General features: G+C 38.6%; 1 protein-coding gene across 1 annotated transcript; it reads left to right on the top strand.

Moving 5' to 3' along the window:
• Window positions 1–370: 370 nt before the first annotated feature.
• Window positions 371–17,852, top strand: LOC142129091 (growth hormone-regulated TBC protein 1-like; the record flags this gene model as incomplete). Its single annotated transcript, XM_075194357.1, has 6 exons — window positions 371–506; window positions 854–933; window positions 3,988–4,139; window positions 9,130–9,291; window positions 11,779–11,903; window positions 17,756–17,852. Coding segments are annotated over exons 2-6 (577 nt in total), but the record flags the coding sequence as incomplete, so codon positions are not given.
• Between the last annotated feature and the right edge of the window lie 551 nt (window positions 17,853–18,403).

Below are 18,403 nucleotides of genomic sequence, written 5' to 3'. Positions count from 1 at the left end.
CCATTTTCGGATGGACTAATGGCCCAGCCCAGAACGAATGATTGACACTAGGCTGTGTGTGGTGGAGAGCCTAGCTACACAGAGGGATTAAAGTGCAGACCTCTGGGGGTGACATGGATATTAAAGTTAACTCATCGGTGTGTGAGCGGTAACACAACATCTTGTTGTCATTGCAGGTAAGTTGTGTTATTGTCGTGAGTCGATCAGCCAGGAGTGTCAGCTAGAAAAGTTATGTGATCAGGCGGCTGTCAGTGTATGGGGACAGGTGCAGGAGCTGTTCGACTACTTGAGAAGCCACTAGCTAATCCTGGGAGCAAAGACCTGGGCGTGGGGCATGGTTTATGCTATGTCTTTTATCTATGCTAGTATTTGTTGGACAGTAATAGTGTTAGTTTATTTTATATAGTTATTTTGGCTTATGCTGGCTTTGGTCATAAATTCAGCAGTAAATATCTGACGGTGTTTAGATGTAAAACAAAGACTCCTGTGTGGAAGCTGGAAACAAGGTAGATACCAGTTCTCTTCTACAGGAAACAAAGTTGATTGTGAACTAGAAAGTATTAGCTCTACTTATATATTTTAATTTAGATGGGGCTATCATGCATATATGGCAATGTTTAACATGTTGAATATAAGGCAATTAAATGGTAAATTTTGTATTTGTGCAATAAGTAATCTTGGAAACCATTTTTTTGTTTTTAAAAGCATTTGGCTTAAGTGCTTTAAATTTGATAATGATTTGCTGGTTGTATGATCAGTGATCTACACATATGTCATTTGCGACAACATTTTTTTTCTTGAGAATAAAGTACACCTGTTATAATGTGATATAAACTCTCATTGTATTCTACAGAAAGCTGGCGTCTGCACTCCCAATCTGTATAAAGCACTAATGGACACTGATAATGAGACCGCAAAGGACAGAATGCCCAGGTAATGAAATTATTTTGCTTTTCAGTGAAATCCTGATGTTGGTGTGATATTGCTAATACATTTTGATCTCTTGTATATGGATGGCAAAGAGATTTAAATACCTTTTTGTTCACTGTCCCCACGTGAGCCTTCTGTATTATTGATTCTTTTTATTTAACCTCTATTTTTAAATGTAACCTGTATGCTCTTATAAGTGTTTTGCATATTTTGAATACATTTGTTGATAGTAGCTTAGTGTTTATAAACATGACTGTGATGTAAGTTGTTTTATACATAGTCTGGCCACATCATGAGCAGGTGTTTTCTAAACAAGTACTGTTTCCTGGTTCATACTGGTGTTGAAGAGAAGTCTTGTCCCACCCTATTATGACTTGCTCTGTAGATCCTGTCAGTATGTAATCACAGGTATACAGTCATTGACTGACACTTTCACTCTCTATTTCTTTTAAAGGCTGAGCAAGTGTACAGAGCTTGTTCACACCAATGAGACAGACGGGTAGATTATTTTGTCTATATGACCCCATATAAAGAAAACTGTTAAATCCATGCCATCAGATGGAACTTATTTTTCGCATTGGTCTTTGTTCTGTATAGTCTCTGTCCAATACTTGGACATGGGTTAGCCTTTTGTAAATACGTGTTTGCTGCCTAACTGTGTTATAAAAATTGATGTCATGCAGTAGACAATAGAATTCCTTGGGGAAGCCGAGGCCATCAGCCTTGTTCTTTGTGACAACTTTTGCTATTTAAAATTTGTGTACAGTGACCTTTTCTTTTCATATTAAGGTAGACCTGTCTTTCCCAATTTAAAAATACACTAGGTTTCTGTTGTTTGTTTTGGTGTTCTTAAATCCTCAGATAACCATTTGCTTATGAAGGCTGACAATGAAATAATACGTGTTCATAAAGCACAATAATAGAATGTGAGTAAACAAATTAAAAAGAGATGATTTAAATAAATAAATTTTTTGGACCAAAAGCAAGGATCTATGTATTTCTATGTACAGCGGAATCGGACAGTATTTGTTTATGGTGATGTGTACTTTAATTCAACTTTCTCACGCAACTATTGAAAGCATAGTTTTTTCCATAATTATGATAAGACCATTGCATATTTACTTTTGGTCTGACCCAAGTATAACTTAATATGTTGCTTTTCTGCTTGAGCTTCTTTTGTAGACTTTGCCCTTACTTTGTACAGCGTGTCTTGCTATTAGCACGTATAAGTATATCTATAGAGAAACGTTCAGTCAGTGAGAAGTGACCCTGACCTCAGTTGTTCTTCAGTAGTGAGTGTAAATTCTTTAAATTAGCTACATAAGAAACACTTAACACTTTAATGTGCAAATAGATTGCATTGTGGTACATGGAGATTCGCTACACCAATCAAAATGTTATCTGTGTTTTTTTATTACAACAAATTAACATTTATTTCTGAAAATGTTTTAACTAAAAGGAAAAGCAATGTTTTACTTTGTGATTTTTATTTTTTATTTTTGTATTATTATTTATTTATTTTTTTTACCATAAGCTCATTGTGTATTGTTGATAGAAAATAAAAAAAACTGTTCTGTGCACTGATATCACTGTGGTGTGTATCAGGAAGACATTGTATGTAAGATGTATGTATCTATATGAATCATATGGCTGTAAACTGGTTAGTACAGTTTAAATTGTAAGGTGTTTTCCCCTTAAAGAATAGCTCCATCTGTAGTGGGGCTGTGTCTGTAAGATGGGGTAGCTGTTTTATAGCCAGTCTAGTCCTATGTCAGGGTAAAGTCTCATGGAGGTGCTGTAGGGGCTGGCCATCCTTTGTGGGATTTTACTATAGGCATGGAGGCACACTTCATATCTACTAGCCATCATTGGGTTAGTCAGTCAAGGAAAACATTAGTTACCCCAGCAGCCCATCTGTATGCCATTTGGCAAGGCTTTTTGGTACTCGTTTGTGCCTTTCAGCTCCTCGAACCCTTAGGAATGGTCCCTTTACAATTTAGGGGGAGCTAACTATTGAGTGTTCGTGCTGAAAGAAGATATAAGAAATGCTATATACGCTATGCTGCTATTTACCTGCTTTTTACATTGTATAGTGATTGTCTTCAATAATTTATAATATCTGTCAGTTTTAACAGTGTACCATTTTGTTATCCTGCTTCCTACTTTCAGGGATATCCTTCCATCTATCCCCAATCCATGCATTGGCCTTCACCCTACCGAGCGCTACAAATGAGTTATTGGCTAGTTAACATCCAATTAATGGACACAACTCTATCTGGGGGCAGGGCTTTACAGGCCCCCAAAATACCAATGCTACATAATACTTGTATAGCTGTTTAATTCCACAGATGTAAACTAGGTGTAAGCAGTGAGAGACTTGTTATAACTGCTCTCACAAGGTCCTCACCAAAGCTTCCTCTCCATATATACTTGACCTTGCCACATTATACACCCCAGCTCGTCTAGTCAGCTCCACCTCTGATTTTTAACTCTTTCTCCCTTATTATCTTCTCCTACTCCCATCTCCAAGACTTTGCCTTCAATTCTTCAAAACTCGCCTCTTTATTTTTGCCTACTCTACCCCTACTAAACCCTAATGACCTCTTTCACTACATTCACTCTTGCCCCATTTGTACCTACTGTCTTTCATTTCCATCTAGAATGTAAGCTCTCATGGCCAGGATCCTCTCCTCCTTATATCTCATGTCTGTCTCCCTCGTTCAACCTTATTGTCATATCTAATATCATGACCATCCATTGAGGCATTATGTTTAATTGCATTACTGTTATCTGTAGCATTATATTTATTATTTGTCATATCTGTAATCTGATTGTCCAGGACGTCAGAATCTGTGGCGCCTCATAAATAAACGTCTGACATTATTTCAGAGGCTAATAGGGACTATTTAACAGTTCCGCATTTGGCAGTCTACACACTTTTTAAATATAAATTTTGGCAGTTTGTCGCATTTCAATAACTGCACCAGTGCAAGTCCAGCATGTTGGAATTATGAGTTCTCCTACTAATGCAATTGATATTGTGTGTTTGGTTAATAGGATCGATACTTATGGATTTAAAAGACCCGCAGAATTTGATTATGCATTTTATGAAGACTTCTATTCCAGATATCTGGTTGTTCTCACCAGACGAGCTGAAAAATGGTCTATGCTCTTGCAGAAGTCTACAGGAGTTGAGAAAAGCTTAAAAGGTATGTTGTAACCGCAAATGTGATGCCTGAGGTACATAATGATTTAGAATGAAACAAATCCATAATACTATTATCATAGGCAAACCGAAGGGGGGTTTCCTAGTGCCTGGAAACCCCCCCCCCCCCCCACCCCCCCCCCCCAGCCTTGGGCACTGTATAATTGAGGTGGTTGGACCCTGCTCCCTCTTCACACGGCTCTGCTTGAAAAGGGAGAGCTGCTTGCACCTAACAGTAGTGCACGCAGCATTGCCCATGTATATTATGGGGATAGGAAGAGTTGGAGAGCAGCCAAGCACTGTCTAAAATTATAGCCACGCCCCCATGCATGCTGGTCATGCCCACTGGCTGCGAAGTGTGGAAACCCCCCTCTACAAATCCTGCGTTTGCCCCTGATTATAACCATTCTCTGTCAGTTCAGAATATTTAGTGAGTCACAGATGAAATTTGTGATGTTTACCAAAGCATTATTATGTAATATTAAGAAAACCGTACACAATAAAAAATATCATTGATGTTCTTTAGAACTATGCATTTCTGTTGTTTGACATTCAGTTGTGTGTGTGTGTGTGGTACGCTGTAATTCACATTTGTATTGTTCTGACAGGAATCCATAGTTCTGCATTTATTTTCTTTTTCTCACTCCAGTGTGCATGCGCCAGCTGAAAACCTCGGGCATGCGCACAAACATCCCTGCAATTAATTCACTGTTGCAGAGAGAGAGGTTTGAGATAGGGAGGGATCATGGGATCCCTCCACACATGCGCTGTGAAGCGCTGCTCTTCGGAGCAGAGCGTCACAGTGTTGAAAACTGTCAAAAACGGTAGGCGTACATTACCATAAGTGTAAAAGTATGTTAGAAAATTGTTAAATTGCAGTACATAGCAGTCCCCATAGACATCTATGGGGACTGCTATGTATTTAAAAAAAAAAGCAAAGCGGCAGATATCTATGATCTGCTGCGAGGCAGTGTTGATAAATTAGAAAAACACTTAAATATGCGTCCATTCCCCAAAAATAGCTGTTTTCGGGGACTTTACAAGTAAATTACCTATAATAAATAGGCCCCTATATTTCTGCAAAACACTTAATGCCGCCACAGCATTACTACAGAAAGGACACCTACAATAACAGGGACGAGAGCACTTCAGATTAATGACTATATACAAAACTGTTGTTGAGTTTGGACAAAATGTCTGTTGATGCTGACTCATAAATCTATTGAATTTTTTTTTTTTTTAAGTTTTTCAAGGCAATAAGCTAAGTAAGGTTGTTCTTTTGATAGCTGCTGAAATTTGAGTATCATTTCTAGAGATACGTGGCTTTTAGTGAAGTGCAGGTATATATACATATCTGGTGCACTAAAGATGACTGCTGGGTACTACATTCCCCAACATGTTAACAGTGGACATGGCCATATTTATATAGCATAAAGACACATAATGCGATTACCGCAGATGAATCTTTAAAAGAGCTAGGGATCATGTGCAGGGCCGCTAAGAGGAATTTTGGGCCCCAGTACAGCAACTTTCTGCCCCCCCGCACACACAGAGCAGTAGAAGAGATGGGGACGTAGCCACATAGCGATGGGAGCGTGGCTGTCATGCATTGCGACTCTTTACACATGACATTATGGGGGGAGTTCAATTAGCTGCAAAGTGCCTCTGGAACGTTGGTGAGACACTTGACGGTGGAGATTTTGACAGAAATCTCTGCTCATTTTTCTTCGCACCCCTACCGCTATTGCCGGCAATATGTGCAACGCGATGTCCGTGCGCCACAGCGCTGGCAATTGAATTCCCCCCCATTCCCCATTATGTATTAAAGTGGTGTTATTCTCATCTACCTGTTGTTGTAGCTTTCACAATGCCACCCACTGGACGGAAAAAAAAATATTTTTTTTTAACTACCTGGCAGCCGGGCCCCAAGGCAGGCCCAGGCCTGCTAATTTGTACCCACTCCACCCGCCCCCTCTCGGCACCCCTGATCATGTGTATATAATATTGATAGAAATTGATGGCAGAAATCAGAATTTTTAATACTGTAATTATCTGGCTCCTGATGTATCTGAAAATTATGTTGGTAACTATTTACTACCCCTTCCTGTATAAACACAAATAGGGCAAGAGTTGTCATTGGGCATTTTTGTTCAGTAGTTAAAATTCTCAAATCTGTTGTTGTTGTTATTATTGTTATTATTAACTTTTATATGGCGACACAAGGTATCCGTAGTACCGTACAGAATACAAAAATACAATACAGACAGTACACAAGGGTACAACAGTACAGTAAAATGAGTATATACCAAAGCTTCAGTATCTCCAAGCATAGCAAGTAGGAGAAGAATAAATGGAATTGAGACAGAAGGGAAGAGGGTCCTGCTCATAAGAGCTTACATACTAAGGGGAGGGGAAGCAGACAGCAGGCATGAGGGGAGTCCGTAGAGGGGATCAAGTGCAAGAGGAGGCAGGATGGCTGGTAGGCCTTGAGGAACCGGTGGGTTTTGGGAGCCCCTTTGAAAGAGCTAAGATTAGGGGACAGACGGATGGTGTGAGTGAGGTCGTTTCAGTGGAGGGGGGCAGCACGGGAGAAATCTTGAATTCTGGAATGGGATGAGGTGATCAGTGCGGAGGAAAGGCGACGGTCATTGACCGAACGCAAGGAACGGGCGGGGAATCTGTTTAAATAAATAAATTCAAAATATTTTAACCTCTGGCAGTTGCTGTGTTTCCCATTCAATTGAACAGGCATTACGTTTTCAATGGATGCAGTACGCCCCTTGAAATTCATTGCCCATAGAAATGAATGTGAAAAGTTTAGCCATTCACAAGCAATGTTTACATGCCGGCTGCTTTTCACTGGCTAAGCAGGAACTGAATCCAGCCCCATTGAAAACAGCGTCATTAGGTACAAAGTAGTGTAATACTATTGTTTCTCCCTCCATTTCGTACCAATGAAACCTGGTAAGGGGTTCAAGGGGATGGGGGTTGGGGAGAATCCAAACCCGACCTTATTAGATCAGGGATGGAAAAGGGAAGGGGATAACAGAAGGGTTACATAACATTGATATGTCTAACAAACTTAACATAATGACAAGTCTTAATTATACCTGTGACAAGGTGATATATAATACAGATTAGTTGTAATTTAAAATGGTGCAACTAGAGTATATATCGACCAGCCTATAGGAATGAAGAAATGCCTCACTTACGTTAGATACAGGAGCCCTTGGATATATAAAGGGGCTGGCCTGCCTTACAGGGGTCCTCACATAGAAGATCCACCTGACCTTTGAGTCATTCAGGATACTATAAAAGTAGTTGGGTGGTATCTTTCTTCAAGCCATATGTCACATAGTCACCATCATGGATGTGGAAAATTCTAGTTACATGGTTGACAGTGAAACATTGTAAGTAATAGCCAAACAAACATGTTTTTAGGGACATAACAAAGTTGCTTTTAGATAAAGGTAACCCCCAAAAAACTAGTTTGTGAGCATTTGTGATTTCAAATAGGTGAGTTTTAAAGCCGTACAGCTAGGGTAGGCCTAGGTATTTTACTGGACACTTTGTTCGAACATTCACAGTCTTTCTAGGAAAATATATGTTCTTTTAGACTGGAAAAATAACCTCTCCTTTAGCTGCCTGCAAACACTGATATGCCCAGCACATTGGCTTTAAAAAAAATTCACACAATCTATGGTGGGACAATGATTTCTGCATTGTAATTATAAATTCAACAGGAGAATCTCAGGGTATCACTTAATGAGTTGATGCTTACCAGAATGAGGCTCTTACACTAAGACAATGGTCCTAAACACTTAAATGAGTCTAGAATAACAGATTAGATAGTACAATACTGCTTCAAATAATTACTAATTGTTAGACCTTCTATCTTCACAAACTGATTCAGTTCATGTCACACTACTCCAGTTGAGTTCTGGTCAAATTTTGACTTGTTTGTTCCATAACTTTCTTCCCCTACTTCAGCTAAGTTGTTAAATCCTCTTACTAGGGCTATTTTTGTGCCTCATGATCTACACTCTGAGCTTTATATCATGGATGAATCCCCTAGCTGCTACAATGCAAGATTATTTTTTTTTGTGAATCGTCATGGCAAAGCAGACTCAAAACATGATACTCACACTGCTGTGCTTTATAAAGACATCTGTCTACAGAACATTGTTGTTGTAGTTTCTGATTCATTCAGGTGGTGTTTTTCAATGTTGTTCTAAGAGACCAGTGGCTTCCTCCTTGGAGTAATTTTGTGCACATCACTCTTGTTTTATGTGTTTTTTTTTATAATGGACTCAAGAACATTAACATTAGACCATGCATGCAGTGTCTGCAGACCCTTAAGCAGTCCGCATGCAAGATATTTTGATTCCTCCACTTTACCAAGTTGAACCATTATTCTACATTTATGCGGGTTTGTTCCTATCTGATCATATTCAAGTCAAATGACAGCACCTGGTGATTGTATCCCCTGGGCCATCGTTTCACCAGACACGTACCTGTGCCTACAATGTGATACAGATGTTTGGTCATGTCAAACAGCTGGATCATCATGTGTGAGTGCTACCATGGGGTTGTTTGAGAAACTTTGGAGTATCTGTCTCCTTGGTCCTGGATTCATTTTTGGAAGGATATTAAACACTTAAACAGCTGTAATTACCATAAACAAATCATGATAATAAAACATGAATGTTCAGAAACCATTTGTGTAGAAAGAATATTTGTTTATGATGATTAAAACCAAGTGATTCACTAAGAAATGTCCTTTTTAGACTTCAAGAAACACCTATCAGTTGCCACTGAAGACAGATTTGGGAATCCTTTTCAATTCCAACAGAAACTGTTTCCATGTGTATTCCCTGATAACTGCCCTTTATGATCTGAGACTTTGAGGAGAAAGGATTAACAACATTTGTTGCATTTTGTTTACTTTAAGATTTGCAGACAAATCCCCTTATACTGTTGCATTATTGTTTCAGTAAAGAGATATATTCGAAAAGGCATTCCTAACGAACATCGCTCTTATGTGTGGATGATGGTGAGTGGAGCGCAAGCCAAAATGGAGATGAATGCAGGATATTATCACAGTGTGTTAGTAGATGGACAGAAGAATGCAAAGCTTGTTGATGCAGTTGTCACAGGTAATGTCCTAATCATAATGGCATCTTTTGCTTTTCTGCTGTGGTAAAACATTGGCACCTCGCTTGGTTTTGGAGTGATGTCAAGCTTAATATTTGTTCCAAATCTTTGTGGGGGATTGTTTATTAAACCTGGTGCCTGTATTGCATACGTACATTTCCTCCATGATACCTGAGGCATGTATATACAAAAAGTGACCCTTTAAGCAAAGATTTTAGTAGTTCAATTAGAAAATGTCACTGTGGTTTGGAGGAGGAAAGAAAAGATATATATAGATATATATATATATATATATATATATATATATATATATATATATATATATATATATATATATATATATATATATATATAATATATAAATTCTCAGTTCCTGTCTATTTGTGACACCAACAAATATTAAAATCCTCCGTTGATAATTTTAACCAAACCTACCTCTAATAAATCGGGAAGGCGGATGTGTTGTAAGCTGAATTAATATTCATGAGAGTGCTGCTTATCCATCCAGTACCAGCCAATGATATCACCCACTCCTAATGAATTGTGGGGATACATGCTTATCTTGCAAAGTGGCGGTCTCCTCTGGGGGCATAGCTATCAAATGGCACTAGCCATAGTGCTTTAGTGATGGATGTTAATTCCTTCAAAACCAGAGGTGGTTTACAGCTCCATGACCAGACCCATTTTCATGTTTTTGCTGTATGTCAGTTTAGGTGGAAATACAATTGACTCCTGTACTTTAATAGATGACTTTTTAGATGTACATTGTTCTGTGTCGGCAAATAAACTTGTATGGAAACATATGAATAAGTACACAGTCCTTGCATATCTATATATGATATTGATATGTGGTTTTATAAAGCTGTTATAATGAATAGTCTGGGATAGAAATGGCAAATCTATGTAATACATTGCTGTTTAAAGCATTAGAGTCTCACCACTACTCTGTTCTGTGCGTGGGTTATGGTTTCCTGGCTGCAACGGTGTATCCAGAAATACAATGCAAGCCCTGTCCAAAAAAATGGGGTTTTCCAGAACCCTGTTCAGCCAGAGTAGAGTATGTTCTAAAGCAGTGTTGGCTAACCTGTGACACTCCAGGAGTTATGAAACTACTACAAGTCTGCTGCTATATATTGGCAAAGCATGCTGGGACTTGTAGTGTCACAGCACCTGGGGTGTCACAGGTTAGCCAACACTGTTCTAAAGCAATCTATGCTTTATCTTGGATGTCCTACTGTGGTGGCCTTAGGATTGCTAACTTCCCTAAGTTTTTTTTTTTTTGTTTTTTTTTTAGTGAATTATTATACTAAAGTACTAAATGAGGGAATGGGGAGCTGGAAATGGGTGAAGTTAAAGTATGACCTGTTACTACCCCTATAAAACTACATGTAACATTCCCTACACCAGTGTTAAATGGCTGAGTCCCTTATTTCAAGTTTCTGAGACTGTCCTATAGATTGTATTAAATTGCTTAACATGTATCCAAAGGTAAATTTATCAACAGTTAAATACAGATGTACTTACTGCAACATGAAAGGGTGGGGCACCTAAATCCGACAGTGGAAATGTCAGCACTTAACCTGCCAATGTGAACATGTTGGCAGGTTAAATGCCGACATTTCCATTGTCTGAATTATGATCGCCACCGCATGAAAGATATTACTTGATTATATTTGTTTCATATGTACACTATGGGGCATATTCAATTGTTGGCGTTATAGCCAAAATTACCACGCTGCACGCACTATTACCGTCATTATGGTAATAGTGTGCGTAAATACCAGTATTACGGTACTTTTCTCGCTGGATTTCAGCTCGCGGCTCAGGGAGCTGCGAGCTGAAATCCGGCTTACTATTACCGTAATACCGGTAATAGTTTTTCCGCGGCGGAAACCGCTGAGAATTGCATATGCCCCTATTATGTGTGCAATATAAAAAAAGCTGTCTTGTCATTTTCCCACATACACTGTAATGTGTTACCAGAGTCATAGACTTGCTGTCTACTGCGATAGGATGCTGTGGTGGAAATAGAACTTTATCAATGATTGATTTCACAATGCTAAAGGTTGTACTTCCTAATGATTGGATGGAGTTCATCAGGAAGTCACTGCTAAAATTCACATCCCTAGTCACTAAACTTTTATGTTACTGGTGATTAGAATTAGCTGTATGATGTGCTCTAGTCACTATATTGTCTCAATATAATAGTAGACACAAAGGTTTTCAAGGATTGATACAGTTCCTCAATGGCTAATCAGCTACAGAGACAGAAAGCTCAAACATAAAATTATTATGCATGTGATCTATCCTAAAATACCCCAATTGTATTTAAATATGGATGAAGGAACACATTTCACATTTAATGTAATAACATTTGACTTAACTGCATATTAATTGGAAACCTTGCAAACCAACTGTGAGCCTTACACTCAGTTTTTGTGTCTGTTAAGGCCATTGCAAAATCTATAACTCTACATTTACTTTTACAGATCTGAATAGGACATTTCCTGATAATGTGAACTTTGAGAAGAATGCAAGCCCATGTTTCTTGCAGACACTACATAATGTTTTAGTGGCTTATGGACACCATAATAAAACTGTAGGATATTGCCAGGTAGGTCTGGACACTTTTATTGTTATGTTTTGTGCAAGCAACATTTCGGATTTCCCTCCGCAACCCCATGGGGGGGGGGGGCAAAGGGAAATCTGCAATGTAGTGGTAACGTGGAATGCTTTCGTCTCTGTTCCGGAAGGCACTTTGAGCTTAATTGAATATATGGATTTGAAATGAGTACTGTGAAAAATGTTCACTACTTGCTGATATTGCCTGGGTATTTTTTGATGGTATGTTTTTAAACAAATTAAATTAAGATAAAGGAAGAGATTATTACATTGGAATAACATTTCGTAGTCATAGATTTAAAAATTCCAGTTTAGAACAACTTCTTGCTACATAATTTGATTTTGTTACTGCATAGCAGTTGTGCCGATGGAGAGAAAGAGCTGAGAGATTTTAGCTCTGGAAAGTGTGATTCTGTCAGAGATTCCAACTGCATAGGATGTAGGTGTGTATTGAATGGAGCACCTGATTGGATAGGTGCAGCTTCGGTGCAGCTCTTCAGTAGCCTCTTCCTTTTGTAACAGCTTTAGTGCCCAGTGGAAAAGTCTTCCAGCACTGAGCAGTCTCGGCTTCTCCTCTTAAATGTGCACTTTTCTCTGGCAGCCACTGCTTGGAGTTCCAGGGGCATCCACCAATGAGCTACATCAAGAGTTGCTTAGTAACATGCTAAGTTGTTCAACTTATTTAATGCTAAAGTCAAATATGACTATTGATTAACACGACGCATATTTGGTAGGTTCAAGGTCTCTGTAGTGTATACAACTCCATCATAGTGATTGCTTTGACATACCAGCTTCCTCCAGAATCATCTTACTGGTTGAATTAATGCAGACAATAAGAATATTACTGATTATGGCACATGTAGGCTAATATTTTTTTACTGACGCTTATTTAATTTTATGTCCATCTTTTTTTTTTTTTTTTTTTTTTTTTTTATTTTATGTTCTTATTACCTGTGTTCTGCAGAGGGGCAACCTACTTGTCAATTATATGTAATATAATAATATAGTGTCTTAAATACTACATCTTCTAAAATTATAACCCACAGTCAAAATCTCTGTTGATATTGCAGCTTTGTGCTTCAGTGATGTCCCTGGTTTCTATTGGATTGATAAGCTGCTGCCTTGTGAATATTCATTCAGCTGATAAAATGGCTGGCACTAAATAGACGATAGGCGAGTGTTAACGGAACTTGGTTTTTACACATTTCTTACCGAATCTCAATTGCTTCCACTCTACTAGTTACCCCAGAGATGTCCAAACTCATTCCTCAAGCGCTATGAACAGTTCATGTTTTCATGATTTTTTTTTTTTAATAATGCACAGGTTCGTTAATCTATTTGGCTGGACAGTAATTATCCCACCTGTTTCTACGGACAGAGATCATGAAACATGACCTGTTGGTAGCTCTTGGGGGCTGGGGTTGACACCTCTGACTTACCATGTTGGTGATGACCAAGAATCCTTTTTTTCCATTCTCAAGTTTTGAAGTGAAACTTCTTTGGCAGCACCTAGTAAAAAATGTGTAGCGAAGTGATGTCATGTACTGCCCCAGTGCACTCTATAGGATCTCTACAACCTGTCATACTGTCTGCAGGGAAAGGAGCTGTGTCTTACCATTTACTGTCCCTCACTCTCTCACTCTCTTTCAGACCCCGTTTGTGGGAGACCAAGCATCTCCCATGGGTTGATCATACTGCCTACAGTGAAAGGAGCCACAGGATGATCTCCCTAGCCAAGGGAGACCCCCCTACATCATAGGTGTATATGCACAGATTGCTCATGTGCTAATTGGGCAGGTTATATTGTGACGGAGACTCCAAGACAGCTGATCTATAGAACTGAACCCATCCTCCTTCCAGAGTTACCGTCAGTACTAGTACTGCTGATCTGGTTACATAGGAGACTCGCTGAGCAGGGTCTGCATGCGTACAAGGGAAGCCGCTTCCAGGGCTTCTCCAGACTCCCAAGTGGATACAAGTGGTAGTTACATCCTGAACACTGAGGAGGGCTGTTGGAGTAGAATTAGGCTTTGTGCTAGGTGATGGGTGAAGCCTTGTGATCACCTTGATTACAGAAGTGGGGATTGATGAGGGTGTCTGTTGGGGGTATAGGTGGGGAAAATTAGGTTAGGAGAGGAGGTTTCAGTAATTACATCTGTGGAAGCAATCACTGTATATATCATTATTATCACATAGATTGGAACTTTCTCAAATTTGACAATTATTTACAATATGAAGCCCTCCAATGCAAAGATTTTCCATCCACACACATGTGCACTGACCTGACTTGTGCACCAACACACCTGTGCCCTTCTCTGCAATGCAGAGATGTTTCACTTAAGATGCGAGTACTTGGCACATACATACTTTTTCCCTTTGCTTCCTTTTCAGTATCATGTTTGTTGTGTATTTTATCTGTTTATTAATTAGGTACATTTTAACACGTTTAAACGTTTGTGGCTTTGGATAGACTATTCATGTCTAATGCCAAGAAAAATGAAATGCCTAGCAAACAGTACTTGCTCTCACAGTCCTATAAAACCAGTATAGTGTGCTGGCTGGGTGGTTAGAAGATGATGAAAGTCCCACTCAATGAATATCTTTCTCTTTTTCTACCAAAGAGCTCAGAAACATTCTGTCGCCATGGCTGCAACTGTAAAGTTGGCAAGCATTGCTTGCTTGAATTTTTCTCTACAGGAGGAACCAGACCGTGCAAAGTATCTCAATGAAGTCTCTTAGGAAAAACGGCATGAAGCATTGAAATTTGAATCCCCTTTACTAAACCTTATTGTATTTCCAGCCCCACAAGTCTGTACAGCAGTGTATTATACATTCTTAATAAAACCGTGTGCCTTATTTTAGGAGCTGTAAAATAAAGGACACTGTAGGTAGGCTCATTATTTCATATTATGATCTGATAATGCAACATTTATTCCTGTTGCTGCAAAGTTCTAATGTGCCCTTGACGTCAACCAGAGTATGCAAAGCTGCAAATCCACTGATCACTGAAACATGTTCCAGTTGTCACTCTATATTAGTTATTTATTTATTTTCTTAGTACCTTGCACAGAACAGGCTGTTCTTTGTGATAAATAACGGTAATACATTGTATTTCTTTAGTGATGGGATTGATCCTGCATGCAGTAATAGCAGTAGGGAGCAGGAATCCAGTTTATTTGGAGGTTCTGGAGTGTGTCTGGCTGGATGAAGACCGTGTGGGTGGCATTTATGAAAACGGTCATTAGCAGAAACCTGCGCCTGCAAAATTCTCTCAGAGAATTGACTGTTAACTCTGATGCAAAATGTTTTAGCGCAGATATAACTTTATTGCCCATGCATTAGAAAACAAACAAAAACATACTTTTTGTGAGGTTGTTAAAAATCACACCATTAACAAATTATATTTTTGGACAAAATATGAAGCTACAGTCGTGCCCCTTTTAATGTGTTACCTCTCATGTCCAGAATGAAAACTGAGATCTATGTCTTTGCTACCTCTGTATTGTATCTATCTTGTCCATTGTGCTGTATTTATACTTGCGCATATCTACCAGCAGTCCCTGATTTTGCTGGACAGGTACATTTTATCAGCATTTAAAAGAAGAAGCCTGTCCTGGGCATTTGAGGGCCCAATGTGGCCTGATTTTTAAATGGATAATGTTGGGAGGTATGCTTATTTTTTCATTGCTCTGTAAGTGTTCTTTTAACACTTAAGGTGACTGTAAAGCATGTTGCACACATGATTTAGTGACGTTATTATTACTTAGGCAGAACTGTGCTTTATGATGGCTTAGTGGATTTTTCTTTTTTTTAGTATTGATTTCCGCCCACAAAAGCCATTTAAAAAAGAAAACCAAATAGAGATGATTCAATAAAGGATTACCAGGCGGGGAGAGATGGTACACTATTGCTTAATTATGGATCGACGAGGGGAGCTTACATTTGAAATTATTATTTTTGCAAGGAATGCTGCATCTACTTTTTTTTTTTGCAACACTTGGAAATCATGTTACATCAACAATATCATAAATAACTCAGTAAGCCCAGAAACTGAAAAACTGTTGAAAAATAAACTTGTTTAATAGCTAACAATATGAACAGTTGCGCTAAGAGTGCAGTTAACATGTGCAAGGGAATCAGAAAGCCATGTTTACTGATAACCTATGAACAGATAGATCTCTGTATTAAAGATGTTGGTATTCAGCCAGTGATAATTTCAGTTTACTATAATTATGTAAGTAACCCCCAGCACTGGAAATGACATGGGTGCTCTAGCACATACTTGCAAGCCTGTCTGTGGCAAGAGGTAGGAATGTAACAGAACTTGTTAGCTGCTCTACTAGCTGCTAGGCTTCCTCCCTGACATTTTCACCACTAAAACCCCACCCTTTAGTATCTCCCTATTTTCCAAGCCTTTTGCCATCATTTACCGGAAATCTTGAAATCCAGACGGCAGGAAGAAAAATGTCCAAACCTATTTTTCCATGTGAATTTTCCTGAACATTTTCATTTACACAATTTTGATAATCTTCATATCGTAGTGACTGATCTAAGTTAACCTACAACATTTAACCCTTCCAAATCGGTGTTTTCCTTACATGTGCAGAATAACTAAAATTGCATAGTGTTTAGGATGTTATTAAAAAATAAAAGAAGTAAATAAGTCATGTATTTATTTATATATCTGCAAAATATGTTTTTATTTGATAGTAAACTATTACAAATTCCTTCCTACTGTTCTTCACCTTAACCACACTCCTACAGCCTATATTGAATGCAGCCACTAGATTCATTTTCCTCACAAAGCATTCTTCTACTTCTGCTCTTCTGTCGCAGTCCTTACATTGGTTGCCTGCACTTCACTGGATCCAATATAAAATACTTCTACTAGCCTAAAAAGCCATTAAGAAAATTGCACCAACATACATCTCCTCCCTTGTCTAAAAATCTCTCCCAACACAACACCCTTTGCCCATGATCGGTGCCGCTCATACACTTTCATTAGTTGCTCCCATTCCCAGTTAGAGGACTCTCTTCAAGCTGCACCCACTTTATGGAATTCACACCCTTTTACATAAAGACATTCTAGCTTCCAAATCTTCAAGTGTTTCCTGAAAACTCATCTCCTCAGGCAAGATTATGAAATTCCTCAACCACCTTCTTAACCCACGTGGCTATTCTACCGACTTACCACTCCTTCACTCAGTTCACTCAAAGCTTACATTTTTCTATGCTTACAAAAATGTGCCCCGCTCCCCCCATCCTCAAACCAACCAACATTGGTTTGCGATAGTGCTTAGTACTCTTATACGATTCCATCTTCCACTGTAAACTGGCTGGACCAACATGCAATCTGTATGTATGAAACTCTTATAAATTGTAAGCTTGCATGCTGGGCCCTCTTACTCTTTGTCTGTCTGTTAATTCCCAGTATTATTTTACTAATGTGTTTGTTCACAATGTTAAAGCACTATGGAGAATGTTGGTACTATATAAGTAAATGTTGATAGCAATAATAGATGTGGAAAGGGGGTTAGCTCTTTGCAGCAGTGAGGCGAGATAACACTTGAACTCCATTAGTCATATCTTAACATTTCAATTTTGGCGTTCAGAGGTCCTTTATTTGCAAAATTTAGTTTTTCAGAATTTTTCTTATGATAAAAATAACTTCTTGACACCAAAAGGCTGAGTGACAAACATTGGAAACCCAGAATAGAGGAAACAGAGAAAATATTGATGTACGTCACCCCTGTACACCCTATTGTATTTTAGAGGGTTTTTTCGTTGTTGTTTTTTAAATGAACAATTTTTGCAATCTGAATTCAAACAAATATCTCATTGCAGGGTATGAATTTTATCACTGGATACCTGATTCTTATCGCTAAAGATGAAGAGAGAGCCTTCTGGCTGTTGGATGCTCTCATTGGACGCATATTGCCTGGTACGTTTAATGTTTGTACCATATATATATATATATATATATATATATATATATATATATATATATATATATATATATATTGTACCAAAGTCTTTGTGAATGTTAGTTATGATGTTTCCAAGAAGATGCAACATCAGTGATGTTAGAGCATATTAGTTGTCTCTTATTGTTTGTTTGCATTGGTGCTAATAAGTTTATTATTTTGTACATAAGTTAAACAGTGGCTGCTTTTTCATGTAGCGCACAAATACTTGATAGCATTATTTGTAAAATGAAAATTAAAGTTGACCTAGCACATTCCCTACCCCAACTATAAATCTATCCCCACATTTTAAATTAACCCCCCCTCCCCTCCACAGCGACATAGTTTTGCCTAGTTGCAAAGTTACAAAGCCAGGGGGCGGTGGGCGTGTGGGGGGACGGGGCTTGGTGAATTGTATAATTTTGGCCGAAAAGCCACGATTCCCTGACAATCGTGTAATTTTGGCTCTAATTCTACCCACTTCACTAGGAAGTGGCCAGATGCGGTAGACTGCCCTGCTCTCCCGGGA

The sequence above is a fragment of the Mixophyes fleayi genome, unplaced genomic scaffold (assembly GCF_038048845.1).
Source record: "Mixophyes fleayi isolate aMixFle1 unplaced genomic scaffold, aMixFle1.hap1 Scaffold_3087, whole genome shotgun sequence".
NCBI classification, from domain to species: domain Eukaryota; kingdom Metazoa; phylum Chordata; class Amphibia; order Anura; family Limnodynastidae; genus Mixophyes; species Mixophyes fleayi.
The sequence above is the reverse complement of the archived record's forward strand: the minus strand, read 5'-3'. Positions and strand labels throughout refer to the sequence as shown.